At 42.7% G+C, this 21,441-nt stretch overlaps 1 protein-coding gene across 1 annotated transcript in view; it reads right to left on the bottom strand.

Annotated features, from left to right (window-relative positions):
• CUL5 (cullin 5) overlaps positions 1–19,257 on the bottom strand; it is a 97,330-nt gene extending 78,073 nt beyond the window's left edge. The window contains exon 1 of the mRNA XM_043579248.1: positions 19,148–19,257. Within this exon, the coding sequence (XP_043435183.1) occupies positions 19,148–19,171 (24 nt within the window). The 5' untranslated portion in view covers positions 19,172–19,257. The remainder of the gene's footprint in view (positions 1–19,147) is intronic.
• Between the last annotated feature and the right edge of the window lie 2,184 nt (positions 19,258–21,441).

The raw sequence follows: 21,441 nt of genomic DNA, 5'->3' as shown, positions 1-21,441 counted from the left end.
TCTCTTTCTTTGGCAGATCTTATCTGTATCCTTTCTCATAATAAACCATACCAGGTCTATGAGTCGAATTAACTACTGAACCTCAGGATGGTTTTGGGAACCCTCCAAACTTGTAGCTGGTATCAGAAGTGAGGGTGGTCTTGTGTGTGGAGAATGAGCCTTCTGATTTCATAGTTGCCCTAAATTGCCCACAAAAAGTGTAATGAAAATCTACATAAACTGTGAAAACTGAAAGAAAAAAAAAACAACAAAAGAAAACAATACCCCACTCCTTTTTTAATGCTAACAAAATACTTGACCGCGAACTGCTGAGAAGAGCACAAGAAACAGAAACTGTATACAGATGTAATGAGAACGTAGATGCCAAAATCTTAAACATTAGCAAGTTAAGGAAGTGGCATGTCAAAAGAATGGCACTTCATAATCACGCGTGGTTTATCCCACGAATGTGGAAGTAGCTGAATATTAAAAACGGTCATCAATTCATTACATTACTAACAAGACAGAGAGACTGTATGTGTTTAGTCAATTACTACTATTCCTTTTCAAGGTAACTGGGGCCACGGGACTTGCTTTCACCAATACATTTCCACAAAAGTCACCAATTTTCGAACATGCCTATGAAACATTTACAAACACACCTATGAAACTCATGATTGTTTCACTATATATAACGTTGCTGAAGATGACACTCACTTATAGCAGATAAGGTTCCAGACTGATGGCATGGGACCCGCAAATTCCCTGAAATTATAACCCAGGAGACGTTTCTAAGCATGTGGTCTAACCAGAACCTACACCAGAATCACCTGCTGTGGTAGTTTCACATATACATTTCTAACACTTACCTCAGACCTACTGGATCAGAATCTCTTAAGTTCAGAATCAGCATATTTAGCAAATCCATGATAAAACTACATAAAAATGTTGGAGGGTTTATGACCAAACACAGGCTAAGACTACTGACTAACACTAAACTCTTGTGAAAGCAAGTGATGCTTCTTGCATCCACAGACAATGTTTCTTTTTTCCTTTTAGTCTTTTTGACAAAGGTAGACTGTCACGTGCAGTGCTGCATTCGACATGTCTGGAGTCCTGGAAGCCTGACCACCCTACGCTACAAATGGACCCTGAGAGCTTGTTTGGAGGCTCTAGCAGAGGAGTACGGCTCATATACCCTTGACCAAAGAATGGTCCTCCTCTTTTGGCGAAGGTCATCCCCTTCAACCAAGCGTGCACATGAAGAGGGACGCACATGGGAGTGGTGAGGGAGGAAGAGCACACCCACCTCACCAGCCAGATCAACCAAATCAACCCTGGTAATCGATGAGATGACAGAGGTCACAGCCAGATCATGCTCGCATCCTGTATCCATGAACAATGATGATTCTAAAAGTTACAGAACTGTCTTGCCCCAGGTACCTATCTATTTTAATCACAGTATTCTTATTATAAGCACCCACGAGTGTATTCACTCAAAATTTTGTGCAAGGATTAGTTGTGCTTCTCCCCTGAACAACTAGTTTGTTTTTACCTTATGGACTTCAGTGAATCATGTAGGTAACTTTCCTCTCAGTGTTGACTATGGAGAAATTCAGAGTTAGATTTGTAATTCTATGGCATAAATTCTGTGTACTAACCTTACGGCCGGCTTCACTTTTTCTACTGTTCCCTCTGAGGGAGGAGCATGCAAACAAACAAGTTTGAAAGAACCACTGAAAGTTTTCTTGACTAAGACATGCAGAATCATTATATATGCCCTTAATTAGAGGATACATTATAATGTCAACTAAGTCCATTTCCATAAGCAATTTTGGCAATTCGTAAAATTAAACATGGTATAAATCTTATAATTAAAAACCAAAAAGGTACAGAGAACTGGAGTAAACAGGTCTTTGAGATAAATACTAGTTAGACTCTGAAATCTATTAGCTATGGCAAAATAACAGGAAATACATTTTGGGTCTTCTGTTTGTTGAAACATTTTCCCCAATACTAAATTAAAAACAGAATGCAATAACTGAATGTTTTCTATTATTCTTTGATCCAAAAAATGGTGCTCAAGCAATTCTTTGGTCTATTCTCTGTTAAACTGAAGAGCACTTCATTAAATCATAACTAAGCAGCAGGACACCAAATCTATCTACAAAAGAGAATGCTTTATTAATATGTGAAGGGACTTTCCAATTATGAACCCTGATTTATGAATGCTTCCATTGGCTAACTGAAGGCTGCCTTATCTCTATTAATTTGCTGCAAAGTCTCTTCTGCTTTCTTCCACTATTACTCAGAACAGCAAGTAGGCTGAACTCACCAACTGCTACTATCTGGGAACATCTCACCCCCTGGCTCTTTCACCAAGAAGATTTCAGCATCTGCCACATCCCTGCCCTCTATCCTTTCTTCCTTTCAGCCTAACTCCCTCCCTCACAGGTATTCTTCTCAAACACACAGAAAGGTTATGGGGAAGCCAGGGAGGGGTAGGTCCTGAAGGATACCTCAGGAAAGAGTATTTCAGGCAGAGGAAGCAGCCCTTGTAAAGACCAGAGTAGGGGTACCTGGGCAGCTCAGTCGGTTAAGTGGCCAACTCTGGCTCAGGTCATGATCTCGAAGCTCGTGAGTTTGAGCCCCGCACGGGGCCCTGTGGTAACAGCTCAGAGCCTGGATCCTGCTTCGTCTCTCTCTTCCTCTACCCCACTTGTGCTCTCTCTCTCTCTCTCAAAAATAAATAAATATTAAAAACAAATTTTAAAGGAGGCACTAAGCAGGATTTCCTGACAGTATGCATCTGGGATGAGAGAAAAGAGTAAAGCATGACTCTAAGGCTTTTGTCTGATATGTTAAGACCCACAAAATGGGGTCCACTGCAGGGGCCCAGCCCATGTCCAAATCTAAACTAAGTCAGCCTGCAGTTGGGGAAAAACCTTACTGCCAAGGAAACCTAACACCAATCACAATCCTCCTACTCAGCTTTAGTTAGCTTATTCTACCCTACAGCAGAGGACCTACTTGCTTTATAAGGAAATCTCCAACATCCTAACCAATCAGGCCCTGTTTTTGTCCTGCCTCTTCTAACATTCTATAAAGCTTTCCCTTGCCACAAACCCTTTAGGAATAGAGTGTTCCACGGGTTGTTAGGCACTGTACTCCCTCAATCCATAGATCATCTTCCCTGGCATCAAGGGCATCAAAGTTGTTACTAAACTGTTTTAGTTTTGTCGTTTGACACGTCCAAGAAGTATGGCATTGCCGTCAACTGAAATGGAAAAAAACTGTAGATGGAACAGGCTAAGAAGGAAAGCCCTGGAGTTTGATTTCAGACACATTACACCTGACACATATATTAAACAGCCCTTTGAAGATGTTGAATTAGCTGTTTCCATAAGAAACTCTAGAATTTATAGAAAGGTCTAGGCAGGAAATTAAAATATGCAAGTCACTGGAGTACAGATGGGTTTTACAACTTGTTACTGTCACTACCAAGAGAGTGAATATGAGAGAGAAGAGGGCCAGGCTCGAGGCCTTAGGCACCCAACATGAAGGGGTGAGAAGAATAAGAAATAAGAAAGGAGATGGAACAATCGCAGAGGTGGCAAGAAAGTCAAGAGCATAGGATTCTGGAAACCAAGGGAATAAAGCGTATCAAGGAAGGGGGAGTGATCGAGCGCAGCACATGCTCCTGGAAGATTATGTAAGAGGACTACTGAAAAACCAATACGGAAGTCATGGAGACCTTCGTATTAATAATGTAAGAGCAGTTCTCATAGAGCAGTAAGGACAAAAGCCGGGGAATGGAACTGAGAGAGAAAAGAGAAAGAAAGAAAACTGGAAAAGTACAGACAACTCTTGGCAGTCTTGCTGTAAAAGAGCACAGAAGTGGCATGGTAGCTGATGCAGAGAGGGAGACAAAATTTCTTTTAAGATGGGATGGACACAGTATATTTTTATACTGATGGGTATATTCCAGGGTATAACACTGATGATGTGAGAGAAAAGGGAGGCAAGTGCTAGAGAATGTGAATTGAAATTTAATTTGCCCAGGGTAAGCAAGAAGGAAAGGGGCACGGTGCGCACAGGTGGAGGAAATAACTCTACCCTAAGAAGTTAAGGCAAAGTACATACATGCAGATGTTAGTAGAAGGCTAGATGAAGTAAGTACCACTCTCTGAAGTTCATTTTTGATTACTTCAGTTTTTCAGTGATGTAGAAAAAAGGAAAATGCCTTGGAAGACAGGTAAGGACATACTAGAAGTTTGAGAGAAAAGATGTGAAACAGATATTGAGGAAAGTAGAATAAATGACCAGGGTAATGTGACGGGGCTCATTTACAGAGTGTGGTCACGGATTTCAAGCGAAAAAAGCACTGGATCAGTAGAGGGGCAAAGGAGGTAGCAAGCAGCAGTCAGAGTTTATGTTCTAAAGGGGGCACTAAGGAGGCTTTCCTGGCACATTCACAGGTGCCAGCACTGGAAGAAGGAGATGTATCTAACCGGGGTATAGTTTTCCCAGGTGAAAGGAGACAGGAGCAGGGGAATCGAGGTGTGTTCAAGGCACTGGTAACAATGACTGAACAGAGAACTTATGCCGATAAGAGCGAGACGAAGGACATCAGGAAGAGAGACAGAGCCTTCTTCTTCCACCCATGATGGAATAACGACAGCCAGATCTCCCCTCCTGCCGCAATGGCTAGAGAACCAAAGGGCAGTATAGGACAGTACTTCCTGAGAAAACTATCATAGGGCAGCCCTACAAATGCCCAAACATGCCTGGTTTCCAGACCTCAGCACAAGCAGGGGAACGCAAACAGCCTGGAAGTTTCACTTAGGAGCCAGAGTTCAGAGTTTAGACAGGACAAGGTGACAAAAATTTGTGGCACAGAGTACTAGAAAAAAAGGGAGCTGTGCAAGAGGGGGAGTTCCGGAGATAAACAGAGAGGTGTATCGAGCCTCTGACCGAATACTGACTTGCACATGTGTGTGAGAACACTGTCAGAGACTGGGGAAAGGCCCATGAGAAAGTAGACACAACAATCAGCAGGGCTCATAAAGGGCTACGAAAAGTTTGTGTTGCTACTAGCCAGAATAGAAATGCTCCTCAACATGCAAGACATTTGGTAGAGTCCTCAGAAAGGCACTGCATCTGTAGTGGAGCCTAAGTAGTCCTACCCTGTTGTTCCCAACCCACTATTACAAAACTCGAAAGCAAGCTTCAGAAAGCTCAACCTGATTCCAAGTAATTTAACTGTGTGAAAGCCAGACCCTGAAATATTTAAAGCATCAGATCCCAACGTATAAAACAATGTCTAGCATCCAATCCAAAATACCAAGCAGGCAAAGAAGAAGGAAAATATAACCCACCATCAAGAGAAAAACCCATCAACAGAAACTGACCCAGAAATGACATGAATTATAGTTTTAACAGAGCATGACATTTATCCAGGTATTATAAATATACTTTGCACGTTCAAGAAAATAGAGGAAAGCATGAACATCACAGAAAGATTTTTAAAAATGATTATCAGGGAACAGCATCATATAACCTGACTTACATATAACCAGAGTCTTGGGGGATGGGAGGGTATTTAAAGAATTAAAAGCCAAAATGTTTCCTAATTTGATAAAAACTATAAACTAAAAACTATAAACTTAAACAGTAAGGTGATAGAATCAATGAACTGGAGGCCCTTTTGGAGCCAGATTACTGAAATAATACTTGAATGAGTTAGAAAGACAGGAGTCGTCTTGACAGAGTAGGATACTTGACACTGACATTATAGAAGGGTGAAATTTTAAAGTTTATTTTTTTGAGAGAGAAAGATAGAGAGCACAAGTGGTGGAGGGGCACAGAGAGGTGGGGATAGAGGATCTAAAGCAGGCTCTGCACTGACAGGAGAGATCCCAAGGCGGGGCTCAAACTCATAAACCATGAGATCATAACCTGAGCCGACGTCGGAAGCTTAACCAACTGAGCCACTCAGGTGCTCAAAGGATGACATTTTAAAAAATGTTTTCATTATATTCTTAATGTTTTTCTTTAATCATTCCTTTATAATATTTTCCACTTTTCTTTCATTGCAAATATATGGCATTTTGCTAATTTGGGGTTATAGCCAACAATTTTTTTAAAAAATTTTGTTAATGTTTATCCATTTTGAGAGAGAGAGAGCGAGCGAGCGAGCAGGGAAGGGGCAGAGAGAGAGGGAGAGAGGGAGAATCCCAAGCAGGCTCCATGTTGTCAGCGCACAGCCCAATGTGGGGCATGAACTCACGAACCATGAGATCATGACCTGAGCTGAAATCAAGAGTCAGACACTCAACAAATTGAGCCACCCAGGCGCCCCCAACAAATTTTTTATATGTGCTATCTGTGATACAAAAGAGGATCTCCTTTTGTTAATCTCCACAAAGCTTCTTTCACATTTCCTTGGGTAGTCTGAATATCCGATAACTGTAAATATGAGTTATTTATTTCTCATATTATTTAACTTCATTATAATCTTCAATGTAGATAACCACTTTGATCATTTTACTTTATAAAATCTATTAATTATGTGTCAGGTACTATTTTAAATACTGACAAGCACTGGGGTGCATATGTGGTTCAAACAGCTAAGCGTCTGACTCTGATTTCAGCTCAGGGCCTGATTTTATGGTTTTTGAGTCTGGGCCCCATGTTGGGCTCTGCACTGGCAGTGTGAAGCCTGCTTGTGATTCTCTGTCTCCCTCTCTCTCTGCCTCTCCCCTGCTCATTCATTCCTTCCCCCTCTCTCTCTCTCAAAATAAATAAGTAAACTTTAAATAAAATTTACAAGTATTAATTCATTTAATCTTTATAAATATCCTAGGTGTTTGGTATATTATTATTCTCACTTTATAGATGAAAAAATTGTACACTGTACCTGAGATTAGGTTAGGTTATTTCCCTAAGGTTATAGATAATGAGTGGTAGAGCAGGGATTCAAATCCAAGCAGTTTAGTTCTGTTAGTTCTGCCACATTCTTAACTACTTCCTGGATCTTTCTTGAATGAGCAGTAGAGGGACTTGCAATGTATGGGTCAGAGCCAACCCTTGACTTGATTTCATTTAAAAAAAAAATGCAGGAAAAAACCCCCAAAAAACTATGATTATAAAAATTTAGTGACCATCTAAAAACCACAAGATAGAACCATCACTATAAAAAGAGACTTAGTTATCGTCAAACGTGGTACAGAAGGGAAATAATACTATTTTCCAAAAAGCTAAAAATCTTTCTCCATTGAAATGAGACATTTCACAGTATGCTTCCCTTTAAAACCTTTAGTTTGCAGGGGCACCTGGCTGGCAGGTGGTAGAGCATGTGACTCTTGATCTCAGGATTTGAAGTTCAAGACTCACATTGGGTGGAGAGATTACTAAATAAAGTCTTAAGGGGACCCTAGGTGGTTCAGTTGGTTAAGCATCCGACTCTTGATTTTGGCTCAGGTCATGATCTCACGGTGGTAAGATCAAGCCCTATGTCATGGAGCCTGCTTGGATTCCCTCTCCTTTTCTCTCTGACCCTCCTCCATCCTCTCTCTCTCTCCCTCTCTCTCTCAAAATAAATAAATAAACATTTTAAAATAAAATAAAACCTTGAAAGAAAAAAACCTTTAGGTTTCCTTTATAAAGAAAAAATCCTTTTTAAAGAAATTTTGATAGTCCTTGAATTTTTAGAAACCAAAACAACTAATTTTACGGAAAAAAAAAGAAAAAATAACAGTACTGATAGAAGAGTTTGAACTTATTTGAGGGGTTTCTTCATCATTTATTTATTACATTTACTCATTCAACAAATGTCTTGAGTGCCCACTACACATGAAGAATTATGCTAGTCACTGGGACTTATAAATGAAAGGTCTTCTGGGGCACCTGGGTGGCTCAGTCGGTTAAGCGTCTGCCTTTGGCTCAGGTCATGATTTCATAGTTCATGAGTTCGAGCCCGGCACTGGGCTCTCTGCTGTCAGCGCAGGGCCTGCTTTGGATCCTCTGTACCCTTCTCTCTCTCCCCATTCCCTGCTGTCTGTTTCTCTTAAGAAATAAATAAACATTAAAAAAAATTTTTTAAATAAATAAATGAAAGGTCTTCCAGGAACTCACACTCTAATATAGTGTTCCTTAAAATGTGGTTTATGGATTCCTAGAAGGGTCCCAGGATATACTTTTGAGGCTCAAAACTATAAAAATAAATTAATTTTATGTTCTTTTTTTTTTAAAATAAGGTATTAACACAAGTAGAGTCTGGATCATTTGTATGACTTTTTAACCAAGCACTAACCACAAAGAAAGGAATTGATAAACCGTACAATATAAAAAAATAAAAACTTTAGTCTTAAAAGACACCATTCAGGAACTGAAAAGCTACCCACATAGTGGAACAAGTATTATTTCTAATACACATATCCAAGATAGGCTCTTATCCAATATATGTAAAGATTCCAAACAAAGCAAAACATATGAAGATTCCTAAAAATCAGTAAGAAATGAAAAACAATCCAATGTAAAACTTGGCAAACACTGGAAGAGACCCTCCATAAAGACAGTATCTACATGGCCAATAACCATATGAAAAAGCACCCACCACCATTAATCATCAGGGAAACATACATTAAAGTCATGAGAAAAAATCACTATAAACCACCAAAAAGGCTAGAATAGAACAGAATGACAATACCAAGTATTAGACAAAATTCAGAGCAACCAAAACTCTCAATGTGCTGGTGAGAGTGTAAATTGCTACAACTACTTTAGGAAACTCTTTAGCAGTATCTATGGAAGCTAAACATATGCATACTATGTGAAGCCCCAATTTCATGTCTAGGTATGCTTCCCAATGAGCTGCACACATATGTCTACCAAAAGACATCGTATCTCAATTCACAATAGTAAAAAAAAACCCCATAAACCCCCTAAAAGTCCATCAGCAAGAGGATGGATAAATTGTGAAATATTCGTAACAGTGGAACACTATATAGCAACAAAAATTTAACATGTAATAAGAGGAATCTCAAAGAAATCAGGTTGAGCAAAAAAGTCACACACAAGAGTACACACTGGTTCCTGAACAGACAAAACACATCTACAGTTATTAGAAGTCAGCATAGTGATTACCTTGTGGAAGGGGTTACAAGTTAGAGACTAGCACAAGACAAGAGAGAGGGGGCTTTCAGGGATACTGTTAAATATTCTATTTCTAGATCTGGGTGTTGATTATACAGGTATGTTTACTTTATAAAAATGCATCCAACCATAGGTTTATGATTTGTGTGCATTTCTGTATACAGGTCATATTTCAACAAAGCTTACTTTAAAAATGGGCATGCTAGTATTGTTCATTTAAAAATTATTTTTTAGTACTGTATTTAATTTGTAACTATTTTATTTTATTTTTTTATTTCATTTCATTTCATTTCATTTCATTTCATTTCATTTCATTTCAGAGAAAGAAAGTACTCAAGCAGGGGAGAGGGGTAGAGGGAGAGAAGAGAATCTCAGGCAGTCTCCATGCTCAATGAGGAGCCCAACACGGGGCTCGATCTCAAAAACGGTGAGATTATGACCTGAGCCCACATCAAGAGTTGGTTGCTCAACTGACTGAGCCACTTGTGCCCCTTGTAACTATCTTTAAAAAAATTTTTTTAAATATTTTTTATTCTTGAGAGAGAGACAGAGACAGGACACAAGTGGGGGAGGGGCAGAGTGAGAGAGAGACACAGAATCAGAAGCAGGCTCCAGGCTCTGAGCTGTCAGCACACAGCTGGACGCAGGGCTTGAACTCACAAGCCAAGAGATCATGACTTGAGCTGAAGTCGGACCTTTCACCAACTGAGCCACCCAAGCACCCCATGGAGAGTACCTGTGACTCCTGATCTCAGGGCTGTGAGTTAGAGCCCCATAATGGGTGTAGAAATTACTAAAATATTTAAATACATTTTTTTAAAAAGTTGCATTTGGAAGAAAATAAAGTTTTTAATAGTTGTATTAGTTATCATTTCTATACATCTTCTTCATGATAACAAAGGTACAAGAAAAGTTAAAGGAGAAGTTGAGTCAAGACAAGAAATAATATCATGCACACAATTAGAATTATTTTTTACTCATCGGCACTCTTTCACTCCCAGAACATTTTGACGACACAGGGAATTTAGTTGATTTAAGATTTGTATTTGTTCCCTCTGTGAAGTTCTGATCCTACTGATTATGAATTATATTCAATGACGGCACCCTAATTACTTTACAAAAGGAATCCAATTTGTGTATTTACCTTGGGTCTTTCCTGTAAACAATGAGGCTAGCTATTTGAATGTTGGGTTCCTATATGGTCTATGAGCCACTGGTACTCCCAGTTATGTGATTTTAAAACCACATTTGCAACCCCCATTAACCAAAAGAACCACAAAACTCCAGTATATATTCGAATTCTGGCAATTCTCACTATGTTCCAGCCACACCAACCTTTTAAAGGTGCTCCTTAAATATGCCAAGCTCACCAGTGCACCTCAGGACTTTTGCCCTGGGCAGAATGCATACCATTCAAGTCTAGCATCAGTATTGCCCCACAGAGGTCCTAAGAAAACTGCCTTTCCCCCTTTCCTCTCTGCAGATCCAGAACCTAGATCTTAAGCATAAAGGAGATTTAATTTGGCTTTGAGACTGAAAATTTTATTTTATTTTTTATATATGTTTATTCACTTTTGAGAGACAGACAGTGTGAGTGGGGGGAGGGCAGAGAGAGAGGGGGACAGAGGATCTACAGCAGGCTCTGTGCTGACAGCAACAAGCCTGATGTGAGGCTCAAACTCATGAACCATGAGATCACGACCCAAGCTGTAATCAGACACTCAAAACCGACTGAGCCACCCAGACGCCCAGAGATTGAAATTTTTAATGAAGAGTAATAGAATTTTTTATTTTCATTTTTTTTTCAACGTTTATTTATTTTGGGGACAGAGAGAGACAGAGCACGAAGGGGGGAAGGGCAGAGAGAGAGGGAGACACAGAATCGGAAACAGGCTCCAGGCTCTGAGCCATCAGCCCAGAGCCCGACGCGGGGCTCGAACTCACGGACCGCGAGATCGTGACCTGGCTGAAGTCAGACGCTTAACCGACTGCGCCACCCAGGCGCCCCTATTTTCATTTTTTAAAGTAGGTTCCACACCCAGCGGAGAGTTCAACAGAGGGCTTGAACTCACGACCCTGAGAGATCAAGACCTGAACTGAGACTAAGAGTCAGATGCTTAACCAACCGAGCTACCCAGGCACCCTGGGTAACAACTTTTTTTAAAGACCAGAAAGTTAGGAGACGGGGCTGAAATGTCATCAAGTGGCAGAGAAGGAAAATTCAACAGAACATAGTTGAAAGCAATATTTAGGGGAACAAATTTATTTTGTTGTAAGACAGTGCCCCCGTCTTCTAAACACTCTTGATTATACTGTTTTCATCTCAGCTCTCATTACTACAAAACTACCCCTTGTGTTACTTTTTTGGTGTCAGTATTTACACATTTGAACAGAAGTTCAAAAGACTAAGGACCCTATCTGTCATATTCCCTACTGTATCACAGAATAGTATCCAGCACAGAATACACGCCTACATATTTGTAGAATGAACAAACCCTGTTACAGAGATCAAATATCCCTGACGTTACTTGTAAGTACTACATCTATTATGACCAATGTTTTAACCTGAGCTGTAACTTGTTTGGGTGTTTACACAGTCCATCAGGTGCCAATTTATTCTACCTACTATACCAAAGCAAGAGTCAGATGGCTTTCTGTGACACAACTGGGTTCACCAGGACACCTAGCAAAACATCTATTAAGAAACACCTGTCTTTGTCTATCTCTCTTCTCCAGCCTTCTCCTCTGTCCACCAGACGGATGTCTAGCGTCCTCCTGATAACCTCCTGCAGTCTAAAATTCCCCTCTTCTAATCCATTGATAAACAACTGATCTCTCAAAGTTCATCCTAAACTGTCACATTCTGTTTGTAGCAATAATTAATATACATCACCTCCAGATAATGGTAATTTTGTTCACTCATTTCTCTTCAAAGAATATGAACAATTCTCACATTTACATTTATCATTGCTTTTTTAAATTTTTTAAATATTTATTTTTGAGAGCGAGCATGAGCACGAGTGGTAGAGGGGTACAGAGAAAGGAAGACAGAGAATCCAAAGCAGGCTCTAGGCTCTGAGCTGTCAGCACAGGACCCGACACCAGGCTCAAACCCATGAACCACGAGACCATGACCTGAGCTGAATTTGGATGTTTAACTGACTGAGCCACTCAGGTGCCCCATCACAGTTTTATAGTAACTAATTCAGTCTACTATTCCTACTTCCACCTCTACCCATGGCCAACAATCATAACCCTGAATTCCCTTTTTCCCTAAGCTGTATCAAATGTAAGCATGTCTCTAGGACAGGACACTGGAGGGAGGGCAGGCCCCCTAAGGATCATGTGCCTCTTCCCCATTCAGAAGGGCAATTTCCCACAACTCAATGAAAACTGACAAGTTAGGTTCTTAAATAAGGCTCTCATTTACGTTCCAATACAAATTAAAAGGAACCATGCACTTGGGTATCTTAACCATTCACTGACAACATTCAAATCTTGATAATCACGTCCCTAATTCCTTGCCAAGCATGTTCCTGACTCAGTGCTTTTACACGGGCTGTTCCCATTCCCTCTACATGAAACTCTTCTCCAAACATGTACAGGCTTCTTCCCTTGCTTCATTCAGGTCTCCAGTCCAATGTCCTCTCCTCAGAGGCCTTCCCTCATTAGCACAGCAATTGCACTACTAGATATTTACCCAAAGGTTCAAAAATACTGATTTGAAGGGACACATGAACCCCGATGTTTACAGAAGCATTGTCAACGATAACCAGATTATGGAAAGAGCCCAAATGTCCATCGACTGATCAATGGATAAAGAAGATGTGCTATAAATGTATGGCAAGATTTCATTCTTTTTGATGGAATATTAGCCATCAAAAAGAATGAAATCTTGCCATTTCCAACAACGTGGATGGAACCAGAGTGTATTATGCTAAGCAAAATGAGTCGGTCAGAGAAAGACAAATACCATTAATTCACTGATAAGTGAAATTTAACAAACAAAACAAATGAACACAGGGGAAGAGGGTGGGGGAAAGAGATGGGGAGGCAAATCATAAGAGACTCTTGGGGGCACCTGGGTGGCTCAGTCGGTTAAGCATCTGACTCTTAATTTCAGCTCAGGTCATGATCTCACCGTTGGTGAGTTCAAGCCCCACATCAAGCTCAGAGCTGTCAGTCATTCACTCTCTCCTTGCCTCTCTGCCCTTCCCCCTCTGTCTCCCTTCCTCCCTCTCAAAACAAACTTAAAAACAAACACACAAAAGATAAGAGATTCTTAACTACAGAGAACAAAAAGGGTTGATGGAGGGAGGTGGGTAGGTGATGGGCACTAAGGAGGGCACTTGTTGTCTTGAGCACTTGGTATTGTATGTAAGTGATAAACCACTAAATTCTACTCCTGAAGCCAATATTACAGTATATGTCAACTATCTAGAATTTAAATAAAAACATGGAAAAGAAAAAAAAAAACCACCAGATTCCTCTCTATCCTTTCCCTAATTGTTTTTCTTCATAGCATATACCTGACCTATAGAATGTACTTGTTTATATGCTTTTTGCCTCTCTCTCCATAAAAAATATAAATTAAATTTAAAAAAACTTTTTAATGTTTATTTATTTTTGAGAGAGGGTGAGAGAGAGAGACAGAGCTCGAGTGGTGGAGGGTCAGAGAGAGAGAGGGAGACACAGAATTGGAAATAGGCTCCAGGCTATGAACTGTGAGACTATGACCTGAGTCGAAGTTGGATGCTTAAGTGACTGAGACACCCAGGCCCCCCACCACCACCTCTGTGGATCTAATTAGAAGGGAACAGAACCAGAAATTTCTTCTTTTAACCAATCAACACTCACTCACAGAGCGTCTACAATGCAGATACTTCACTCGACTCCTCTTTTTAAGCAATTATCACTCGTTTATGGAGCACCTACCATAAACGATCACTGCAGTTGATGGTTAAGGCATCAAGATTAATAACATAAAGTCCTGCAATAATGGGGCTTACAATCTTGGAAGGGAGCTAGATATGTAAATAGATTATGCAAATAATATACAAGTATATATGCATTATGTATAAGTATATGCTTGTAAGTATACTTATATGTATATACTTATATACACATATACACACATATGTGTATAAGTATGTAACTATTATGAAAATAACATATAAGTACACAAATATGTAATATATAAGTATACAAGTATGTAATATATAAATATACAAGTATATAAGTACACAGATATATAATATATAAGTGCTGGAAAAAACCTGATGTAGTGCTCTGGTTATGCAGGGCAGGCAACAATTTGAAAAGAGAGCTCTAAGAAGAAAGGAGGAATCTGGGCTGGGTTTTAATGACTAAAAATGAATTTAACAGGCAAATATTGAGGGATAGTGGTATACTACTGAACCAACAAGGAACCAGCCAGGTAGAGGTAGGGGTGTGTGAGAGAAAGAGAGAAAGAAGGTGAGAGGGAGAGAGAGAGAGGGGAGAGAGAAGGAGAGGACATGAGAGGGAGACAGATATTAGGGAGAAGACCCAACTGGAAAGATATCAAAGAATTTGAACCATCAAAGGTATGTGAGCAGGAAAGTGATATGGTCAGAACTGTGTTTTGGTCCAGAGCTCAGATCAGAGTTAAGAGATAAAAATAGTGAAATCATGGGAGTTAAGACTGCCCCAGAAACAGAAGTACAAAGATAGAAAAGGGCTGAAGATTAAATCCCAAGAAATAACTACATTGGGGAGGATAGGAGGGAGGTCAGAGAAAAACACAAGTGATCTGAGAGACAGGACACCAAAAGAGAACCTCATAAAAATTAAAAGGGAAGCAGAGATAGTCATCAACAATATCAGAAGAGAGGATGGACGTAACATTTCGCAATCACGAAGTTGCTATTGCTCTTGAGACCGACAGCTTCACTGTAAGCAGGTGGGAGTCAGGGGAGAGTCGGGTCACAGTTAAAGAAAAAGGTGTAGAATTATAAAGGCAGTGAGTGGGGGCCACCTTTCAAACAACAGTGAGAATGAATGGAAAGAGAAAAAAGGGCAAAAGTTTGTGGCCAAAGCAGAGTACAGGTGAAGTTTATACCAGGAGACAGGGGAACTTTTTTATCCCTATAGAAGCGAGGAGGAGACTGAAACAAAATAACAGGGAATGTACTGACAAGTCCTGGGGGGGGGGGGGGGGGGGGAATGAAGGCTGAAGAACAAATGGAAGGAAGCAATACAGTGGGTGCCTTGAAAAAGAGGAGACTCTAAGGGAAACTGGAAAAATTGGTGATACCGATCAAGGTTAAGGGCACTCCAAATAACTGAATAAAGTAATAGGCTAAGAATTAAATGGGGTGGAGACTTGAAAAATAAGATTTAAACAACTGCTATTTGGGGTAGGATTCTCAACTAGAAATGAAGAAAACAGCAAAGAGCACTTAGGGCCTAGATACTGCAAAAGCAAAGGAACAAGAATTATATGTTAAAAAAAGACTAGTAATATTGAAAGGTTTTAGGCAAAATAAACCCCCCAAACAACTGATAATTGTTTATAACAACACATACACCACCAATCTCTGTATATTCAAAAGACTTCCAAAATCCAGCCATAGTCCACTTGCTTTAAACAAAGTATTATATCAAATTCCAATATTAAAAAAGTAGGTGGTTTGTATTGCTTTGCCTACTGACTTGCAAGTTTCACATCAAAGTTTCGATCTTGTTATCTCTCAAAACATATTAGCTATCCCTCCAAACTGTCATCCACAAAGCCCAAAATCTTAACTTCACCCAAGTCACTGGCAAACAGGAAAAAAACTTATTTTTTCAGAAGAACACTGAAAGCCTCCCTTCAGGGTTGATGATTTATCACTTATCATTTCTTCAGGTACAGCTGTTTAACTGATAACGAAGCAAATTCTAACTGTATTCTCATCTAGCCCACGCTTCTCCGTTGTGACCCCAGGACATGACAATTTCGGCAAATATGATCTGGTGAGATCTAACTGCACAACGTCTAAGGCATATTTCTCTTGTGAATCACTCTATTCGCCCTATCAAAAAAGCAAATAAGGCTGGGGCGCCTGGGTGGCGCAGTCGGTTAAGCGTCCGACTTCAGCCAGGTCACGATCTCGCGGTCCGGGAGTTCGAGCCCCGCGTCGGGCTCTGGGCTGATGGCTCAGAGCCTGGAGCCTGTTTCCGATTCTGTGTCTCCCTCTCTCTCTGCCCCTCCCCCGTTCATGCTCTGTCTCTCTCTGTCCCAAAAATAAATAAACGTTGAAAAAAAAATTAAAAAAAAAAAAAAAAGCAAATAAGGCTAACGTGGCCACACCCAACCAGCTCTAACTCTATTCAAGGGCACCCCCAAACTTGAATTTAAATGAGCCTATGAATTATGTTATGGGTCTACCCTGGCAGGGTCTCACTACATTCCTCCAGGAAGACAGACTGTTCACTTTTTAATTAGTTACTTTTTGTTTTTAAGAGAGAAAGAGAGACACGTGCACACACGCTGGAGAGAAGACAGAGAGAGAGAGAGAGAGAGAGAGAGAGAGAGAGAGAGAGAGAGAATCTGAAGCAGGCTCCACACTCAGTGCAGAGCCCAACACGGGGCTCTTATCCCAGGACCCAGGGAGCACGACCTGAGCCGAAATCAAGAGTCCTATGCTCAACCCAAGGGGCCGCCCAGGCACTCCTAATTAGTTACTTCCGTTAAGTATAAAAATGAGACAACCTCTCTCCCCACCCCCAAAAAGAAAGAAAACAAGCAAAAACCAAACAAAAAAGCAAACAAAAAACCAATACAACAAAAAACAAACAAAAAACCAATACAACAGTTTTCTGGCCAACTTGAACATGGAAACTTTTGGTGATACAGACACAAGAATCAAATGTCTATTTATAACGTTCACTACGTTAGTTATACGTATTTTAAATCGCAGACTTTGTTAAACAATATTAAGAAATTCCCTCTCCCCCTTTTCAACGCTTCATGAAACATTTTCACTGAAAAATTTCCAGTGTGACTTTGGCATGTTTCTTCATGTTCACTGAAGTGAATGATTCATTCACCTGTTTTTTTTTTCTTTTTTTTTTTAATTTTTTTTTAACATTTATTTATTTTTGAGACAGAGAGAGACAGAGCATGAATGGGGGGAGGGCCAGAGAGAGAGGGAGACACAGAATCTGAAGCAGGCTCCAGGCTCTGAGCTGTCGGCACAGAGCCCGACCCGGGGTTCGAACTCACGACCCGCGAGATGGTGACCTGGCTGAAGTCGACGTTCAACCGACTGCGCCACCCAGGCGCCCCGACCTGTTTTTTTTTTCAAAGCATTACCATCTTCCTTTAATTTATAAACGTCTGAGTTAATATGAAGTATTATATGTAATATGACATATATATAATATGAAATATTATACGCAAGATTTCAGAACTTCTTGAATCCCTGTGAACTTTTTAACCTGAGTCCTAAATGCCCATTTTCTATACCTTCAAGCAGTCTTTTCGTTCTATAGGTGGGCGTTGGATGCGAACAATCATAATCCCGACAAGGTAAGCACTCTTCTAGTATTTATGCAGTCGCTTAGCCTGGCAAGGCTTTGTACGGAATAGAATAAAGCGACTTTCTCTTTTCTGAGAGATAATTCTTGGGGGGGGAAAGGGCCTTGGTTTACATCCAAGTAATCATCAAGTCAAAAAAAAAAAAATCACAAAGAATCACGAACCCAAATACTTCTTAAGCACACTTCAATGAATAACATCAACTACCGCTTATGTAAACAGGCAGAGGCACCAACAGGCGCCTTCAGAACTTTTCTTTTCTGACTCTATCAGAACTCTGCTATACTGTTACAAAAAAAGGGTTAGAATGGGTTACTCGACGCCCATGAATTCGTTTTCTGAGAGAAACAGCGGTCGTAGTAACTCAAGTTATTCGTGTGTACTGTGTACTAATTCCCCGCCAGTCACTATTTTAAGCCTTTTGCACACACTAACTCAATCTTAACGATGCTCCTATGAAACAGGTGCTATTGATAACGCCGTGGGATGGGTAAGGAAACCTAGGCACAGAGAAGTTAAGAAACTTGCCAAAAGTCACACAGCTTCTGAGTGGCAGGCTGAGCGGAAGCCATGCCGCCTCTTACACTAATAAAATTAGGTCTACGTTTCCTAAGACAGCCTCACCTGTTGGACAGTTATCCTCAGTTGCCTAAAGGAGACCTAAGTGAGGGGCCAGCATGTTTTCGTGTACTTCCTATTATCCGTGTGCCGTGTCTCCTCCTCCTCCCAACTTTTTAACTGATGGGGAGAGAATACGCTCCTGCGGGCCTAGCCCTTCCCGGCCTTCCCACACGCTAACTCACTCGAGCCGTTTCCTCGGATCCCGTAACTTTCCCAAGCTCCACGCCGCTGGGAGCACTTCCTCGCTCGGTCCTCCGGCTGCACCGCACCGGGGTCGCGAGGTAGTCTCCCAAGGAAAAACCCGAACTCCAGAACCGGAGAGCAGGAGGGAAGGCGCAGAGGGCCGACAGGAGAGCCCGGCCCCGCTCGCCGAGCGGCCGGGAATTTCTGGCAGACTAGACGCGGCGAGCAGAAATTCAGAAGGTGGGAGCGGGGAGGGGGAGGGGGTCAGTCAAGTCATTGAAACCTACTGGGCAGCATTTTCTCGGATCGCCCTCTCACGCGTCCCGGGCGCCCGCCTCGGAGAGAGCCGAGACCCCGAGAGCGCGCACGGCCCGGCGGGTCCGGGCGCGGCAGCACCGCGCACCCGCCGCCCCGGGGCCGGAGCTGGTCCCCCGCGCCGGGCCTCGCACACCGCGGCCGACCGGCGGGGCGGACGGCCGGCGCCTCCCGACCCCAAGGCCACAGACCCCCCGCGTTCCGGCCCGCGGCGGCGGACGGCCCCCGAACGCTCCCCCCCTCCGCCGCTGAGCCCGAACCGGGCCTCTCCCGGCGAGCCGAGCCCAACGGGGACGCGGGGTCCAAGCCGGGCTGCGCTGAGGGTCTTACCTTTAACAGATTAGACGTCGCCATGTTCCTTCAACTTAGCGTCTCGCGAGACGGCGCGAGATTTCGTGGCGCTCCGGGCCAGGCCCCAGGCGGAGGCCGGGGTTCCCACCGGGGCCGACCCGCCCGCCGGCCCGCACCGGGGGTGTGCTCGGCACCGCGGGGGCGTGCCGACAGCGCTGACCTCGTCCCGGGCACCTGGAGCTTCCTCACTCGTCCCCCCTACATGGTCACCGGAGCTCCCCCACGCGAAAGAGCTCATGCAAACGCTCGGGGAGACGGCAGCGGCGAATGGTGACGAGGTAGCGGGAGCCGACCTGAATTGGAAGAGGAAGCATCGACTCCACGAGCCTCCCCACTCCTTCGGATTAGCCTCTGTGGTTGCACCCGCAGCGGCCACGGGCAACGAATTTAGCACGGCTTAGGCCGGGCAGCTCAGGTTCCGCGGCCGCGTCACGTGACGCGGCGGCCGGGGGCGCGCTCGGGAGCGAGCGTGGGAGCCGGGATGCCTCGGAGGGTCGGGAGGCTGTGGAGAGGGCGGCAGCACGCCCTCTGCTGGCGGGACCAGGTATTTTCTCTCGTCCCCCAAAGCCGGGGATGGGGTGTACCTGGAGGGGCGCGATCCTCAAGGAAATGCTTCTGACAGCTGGGCTTAGGTCCGGGCAGCTCATTTGGTAAGAACTGGCGCCTCGAAGGCAATGACTGCTTGAATAAGTGCGCAAAAGCGTGAACTATCAGTATTTCCAGTCCAGAGTGCCTGGCACTGAAATAATGAACATTCATCTTGGATTTCCCGTGGGCACATGATTCCAGAAGGTACTAACCATAACCTCCCCCCAAGCTTTAGCCCTTCAGACCACAAACCACTGGCCCAGATAAGAGAATATAACTCACAGAAAACCGACAGTGTACCTGGAATTATGTGATGCATGTTTATAAACAGTATTCATTCCTACATGCATAATATATTAGGAGGGAGCAAAATTAGATCTATGGAGTAAAATGCAGCCAGGAACGGGCATGAAGTTTGCAACTTTGCATAGAATGATCCAAGCAGGTCTTGCTGAAAAGATGCCTTTGGAGCAAAGGCCTGAAGGAGGTGAGGGACAAGACCAGGCCATGTGTGGAAGAACACTGCAGATGGGGGGAACCCGGCGGCAGGTTGCCCAGACTGTGGGAAGAGCCGTGAGAAGGTGGTGTGTTCAGAGCTGCGAGAGTGAGGAGAGCATGAGATCATTTAGGACCTCGTGGGCTGCTGTAATAAAGACTCGCTTTTATCCTGAGTGACATGGGCCATCAATCACGCGGGCTTTTGAGCAGAGGGGTGGCATGATGAAACCCCTGGTTTCAGGTGCCTGGGTGGCTCAGTTGGTTGAGCATCCGACTTTGGCTCCGGTGATAATCTCATGGTTTGTGAGTCTGAGCCCCACATCGGACTCTGCTGACAGCTCAGGGCCCGAAGACTGCTTCGGATTCTGTGTCTCCCTCTCTCTCTGCTCCTCCCCTGCTCACACGCTGTCTCTCTTTCAAAAATAAAGATTAAAAAATTTTTTTTAAAAAATCTCTGTTTTCACATGCTCACTCTACTGTGTAAATAGTAAACAGAAGGGTCATTTAAAGAGCTTCTTAATATCTCCTTAAATTGACAGGACAGTCAGGTGTCCTAATTTTCAAATAGTTTCTTAGAGTAATCTAGGCATGATTAACGGATGATCGAGAGGTAGAGCAAGGACTCAGCCAGCAGGTCTGTAATGTCCAGGCAGAATGTCAACACAGGGATGACCCTTCAGGGGTTATCTTTGTTCGACAGATGGGAAAAACTGAGGCTCAGAGTGGTGATCTGGCCAAGGTCACTCAGGTCAGAGAAAAGGCCTAGTCCAGCATAAACTTTATATAATTATGGTTCCCTTTTCCAGGGAAACTGGGTTTTATCTTCAACCCTAGGCCAACTCTCCTGCTCGATATAAAGTGTAAATTGATTATAATCAATTTTATGTATCTTAAAATAAGATGACAATGATAAAGCGAATGAATGAATGAATGAATGAATGACACTTAAGAATCCAACTAAGGGGGCACTAGAGTGGCTTAGTCAGTTAAGAGTTCTACTCTTGGGGCGCCTGGGTGGCTCAGTCGGTTGAGCGTCCAACTTCGGCCCAGGTCATGATCTCGCGGCCCGTAGGTTCAAGACCCACATCGGGCTCTGTGCTGACAGCTCGGAGCCCGGAGCCTGTTTTGGATTTTGTGTCTCCCTCTCTCTCTGACCTTCCCCTGTTCACGTTCTGTCTCTCTCTGTC

Source organism: Prionailurus bengalensis, chromosome D1 (genome assembly GCF_016509475.1).
Source record: "Prionailurus bengalensis isolate Pbe53 chromosome D1, Fcat_Pben_1.1_paternal_pri, whole genome shotgun sequence".
NCBI classification, from domain to species: Eukaryota; Metazoa; Chordata; class Mammalia; order Carnivora; family Felidae; genus Prionailurus; species Prionailurus bengalensis.
Note: the sequence above shows the minus strand (reverse complement) of the source record. Positions and strands in the feature narration are given on the sequence as shown.